This window comes from Trypanosoma cruzi, genomic scaffold (assembly GCF_000209065.1).
Source record: "Trypanosoma cruzi strain CL Brener 1047053517147 genomic scaffold, whole genome shotgun sequence".
NCBI classification, from domain to species: Eukaryota; Euglenozoa; class Kinetoplastea; order Trypanosomatida; family Trypanosomatidae; genus Trypanosoma; species Trypanosoma cruzi.
The window spans coordinates 117,086-121,184 of NW_001849487.1; the positions used below are offsets into that span (position 1 = coordinate 117,086).

Below are 4,099 nucleotides of genomic sequence, written 5' to 3' on the forward strand. Positions count from 1 at the left end.
TTAAACTTTGAGTCATAAAAAATCCCATACATCGTTGCTTTTTTGATAAGCACAAAACAAAAGAAAAGAAGCAAAAAAAAAAGATAAAAAAAAAAAGAAAAAGAAAAGTAACAACTTTCATATGTATCAAGTTGCCAAGACGGCACCGGAAGCCAAAACGTTAAAAAGTGTCTATACTTTCCTTCTGCCTTGTAATACTTGTGCTTGTATGCATATTTCGATAAAGGAGGGGGATGAGAACAAAAATTTAATACAAAAATTTAAAATATAAAAAAAAAAAAAAGGAAACTGCAATGAAAGGGATAGCTCTCTAGTGGCGTGTTTCCCACCTCTTTCTATTCGCGTGTTTGTTCATCCCATATATGGCAAAACAAAAAATAATAATAATAAAACAGCACCAAACCCATCACAGCCACCTGAGACCACTGCAGAAGGATTGTCGTTACGATAGAAAGCGCAGAGAGAGTGGAAAGAAAGGGATAGAGAGGTGGCGCTGCCTAAAAACTGTCGTGCATTCGAGAAATAATGACTCCCTCACGGTAAACAAATCGACAAGAGGTCTCTCTTGAGTAAAGCCCACACGGAGAGTAAACATTTCAATTTTCATGCCTTTCATTGGCATTTCTTTTTTCTACCCCCTTTTTCTTGTGTGTGTGTGTGTGTGTATGTGTGTGTGTGTATTTTATTCTTGTTTCTCAGTTCTACCTTGCCGCTTCCCCATCCATCCATCCATCCATCCATCCATGTTGCTGACTATAGATGGGGGAAAAGAAGTTTACCGTCGCAATGGCTGAGCAACTCCACATACTCCCCCTTCACATCACTTTACTTTCTTTTCTTCTTTTTGTTTTCTTTGGTTTGTGTTTCCCGCCTTGTTTACTTCACACAAGGCCCCTTCTTCGAATTTCCATCTGGAATTTCCTTCCGTTTCATTTCCTCTTGCATACAGTTTCGCTGGTCAGCTCCCGGTTCAACATGTCGCGGATTTTAATCCTTGGCGTCCCGGCATTTCTCTTTATTCACGATATGGGGGGAGTGAAGGAAGCACCAAATTTGCGAGATCGGAGATACGACATGACATTGTTCAGAGCCTCATACCAAGTATCCGCTTTCATGCGCCTTTCGGTGGCCAACTGCAGGATACGCCTACTCGTTTCCACAAGGAGAACGTAGTAGGTCAGCGGGACGCCTTCAGCGTTCCGACGTTCCAGCTCACGAAAAACCACTTGGAGAATCTTCTCTAGTTTAATGGCTCCAGCAAAGGCGCTCTCGTGGGTTTCTTTGTGCGCCCACAGCAAGAGATGACTCTGCGAATCCACCCACACCCACCGTGGGGACACGGATGTGCCATTGCCGTTCCACTTGTAGAACCAGTCACCAGCTGCCAAGATCGACACACTGGTACGAATATCTATCGTGGTCCGAGTACTAGACAAACCAACGACGTCGCTGTTTGGGTCAGTCATACTATTTCGATCTGCCATGGAAATTGGAGCCCCTTGAGGAAGCGGTGAACCAGGCGGTCGCCGGCGCTGTCGCGAAGAAACAAAAGGACTCCCTTCCTCTTTAGCAGCATTTCCCGTGTATATCACCGATCCGGCCGCCTGCCAGTTACGTTCATCTGGAGGGCCAAGAGGGATTTTGGCTGCCTCAGTTGAATGCCGTCGTTGATTAGACCTTTGCTTCACACCCCTTGGGCTATCCATGTAAATTTTCGGTAAGCTGTCATGACGCCCGTAACTTCGGTTCTCCCCATTTCCACCCCTGCAGTTGCTTCTCCTGTCATTGCCTAAACCGCCAGCACGAAGCCCATCCTGGCGTTGAAATAATTGTGCCCCGACATGCCGTGTCGAAAGAGCACGGGGCGACACTGTCCTCCCCCTACGTGAGCTAACTCCTCGCCACCGTAAAGTGGGAGAGTCGGATGAGCCATACGTCAGCAACGGCACGGTTCGAGAAGGAGACCTGGCGGAGGCAAAACCATTGCGACGCCCAAATTCAACATTCTTTTCTACAAAGAAAGAAGAGAAATTCCCCAGCGGGCGCCATCTAAGCTGCAAGTTTTCGTTGCCCCGGAAACGATATCTTCCACAGTTGCTGTTATCACGATCCCCAAAACGTGGCGAGGAGCTGTACTTGAAAGAACCGGTGTCATGTTCAGCGCCGCTGCTATTCACAATGAGTCGTTCCCGCTTGCAATGCTTATTCTCTCTTTTTTCTATACAAACACCGAGCCCCGAATCCGCTTCGGCTCGAGTCGCCCGTGCGACATTTTCACACTGTCCTGCTTCATCCGCTGTGCTGTGGCCCGGCACACCTCGCGGAGTGGGACTCAATTCATACTTTATCAGTGTTGGCGTTTCAACGTTTTTTGTAGTATCCCACTGCTGAGTCTGCGTCGCCGTGGAGGAGCCGCGTCGATTATTGTAGTTGGCGTTTCCTCCACGTCGGCGACGATTCTCCAGAATCCTCTCTAAATGCGCCTCATGGATCGAGTCCATCCGTATCCTCCCACCTTTTCCTATGAAAATTAAAGACAAGAAAAAAAAAAAAAGAAAAAACAGAACGTCAATGAACGTTGTGATGCAAACTGGCGGATTGGGCAAGACGGGATGTGAAGACCATCTGTGTGCATCTCGCACGTATGCGTCCAATTTCCGGTGCGACGCAAAAAAGAAAAAAAGAAGAAAAAAAAACCCCCACCAATGAAGAGAAAAAGGGTCCGATAGAGCCAATTCACTTTTTCTGAGCAAAGGAGGGCAACTCTGCGAGTCCATGGAACAGATCCCATTCTTCTTCCGATTCTTGCATATTCTCCTGTTCCTCTTTGGCGTCACCAGTGGACTTTTTGTCGTGAAAGAGTGTCACTCTATCACCGCGCTGAATCCCCGTGTTTGTCCCTGGAATAGTCCAGTACGACTCCAAAGTTTTAGCCGCGCACGGGGAACGAAACGCATCGGGAACCTGGAACGCATCCACAAGGTTGACGCACTGGGGAGCCAGAACGGTGACAAGGTTATCCAGGTGGGACTCTAAAACATTGGATTTTCCCGGGCTTATCATCTGCTGCGTCAGGATGTAATCCAAACGGTCTTGTTGACGAGCCAGAGCATAAATCCACCCAATGTCTCGAAAAATCTTTCTCGCCCGCGGGTCGGTACACGCTTGTGTCTCGGCCATCATCACCTCCATGGAAAACATCTCCATGTAGGCCTCACCACAATGTAGCACTTGTTGATGACGAAACATCACCCAGTCGTACCACTGATGTTCCGCGCCCCCTTTTCGACGCTCAATCTCCCGTGAATGCCGCAGTCGCTTTTTCGCAGCATAGTGTTTGTGACTAAAAAAAATCAAATGCCTGCCCAGGTCAGCAATTCGGGGAGAATAAAAGGGATTTTTAACAAATCTATCCAACGCCGCAAAAGGCTGCAGCAAACTGCTAAGCCACCAACCCCAATGGCTGGTTCCTATATTCTTTGTGACTGACCTGAACGCAACCTCACGGATCAGCGATGACTGATCTGCTCCTTCTTGACGCAGGTGTGCCATCACAATCGCGTCACTATTGCCCGTGCTCCCCAGTGATGCGTGGACCCCCATAAATTCATCCACAAACCGATGCAGCTCAAGAAGAGTTTCTTGCAAGAAGTGGATGGTCCCGGCCAGCCTCGTCTCATCCTCATAGGTTGGGCGCCTCTCCGTTGACTTCGAGAACACTGAAAGTATACGGCGCCAATCTGCTAAATACACGTAGGATTTCGCAATAATTTTCACAAGTGGTGTTTGTACATGTTGCACACCAAAAAAAGGGTAATCCCTTCTCCCATCCGGTCCCACAACATCTTTTTGTGCAATGAAAAAAACAACATTTGTCAAGAACCTCTTCAGTGCACCAGCGTAGAGTGCAGCGGTTGCCAAACGCATTTGCAACGTTAATGCCTGAAGAGACGTCGAAGTATCCGCGTCCTCCGTTATCAAAACCCCTCCATCCACAATTCGTGATGGAAGTAGAAGGGCAGAAACAGCGATGCGAACGTCATCAAAATGAAGAATTCCCACTCCACTTGCACTCATCGTTGAATTTTCCCCTTGCATG

General features: G+C 47.7%; 2 protein-coding genes across 2 annotated transcripts, besides 6 other annotated features; both read right to left on the bottom strand.

Annotated features, from left to right (window-relative positions):
- Positions 1-4,099: a sequence feature (heterozygous, Esmeraldo-like haplotype).
- Positions 54-107: a sequence feature (A-rich).
- Positions 242-283: a sequence feature (AT_rich).
- Positions 647-679: a microsatellite.
- Positions 718-745: a microsatellite.
- Positions 1,020-2,501, bottom strand: Tc00.1047053503561.10 (hypothetical protein, conserved; the record flags this gene model as incomplete). The annotated part of the gene is made up of 1 exon (XM_798143.1): positions 1,020-2,501. The coding sequence occupies one exon, from the start codon at positions 2,499-2,501 to the stop codon at positions 1,020-1,022; it is 1,482 nt and encodes a 493-aa protein (XP_803236.1).
- Positions 2,670-2,696: a microsatellite.
- Positions 2,737-4,098, bottom strand: Tc00.1047053503561.20 (hypothetical protein, conserved; the record flags this gene model as incomplete). The annotated part of the gene is made up of 1 exon (XM_798144.1): positions 2,737-4,098. The coding sequence occupies one exon, from the start codon at positions 4,096-4,098 to the stop codon at positions 2,737-2,739; it is 1,362 nt and encodes a 453-aa protein (XP_803237.1).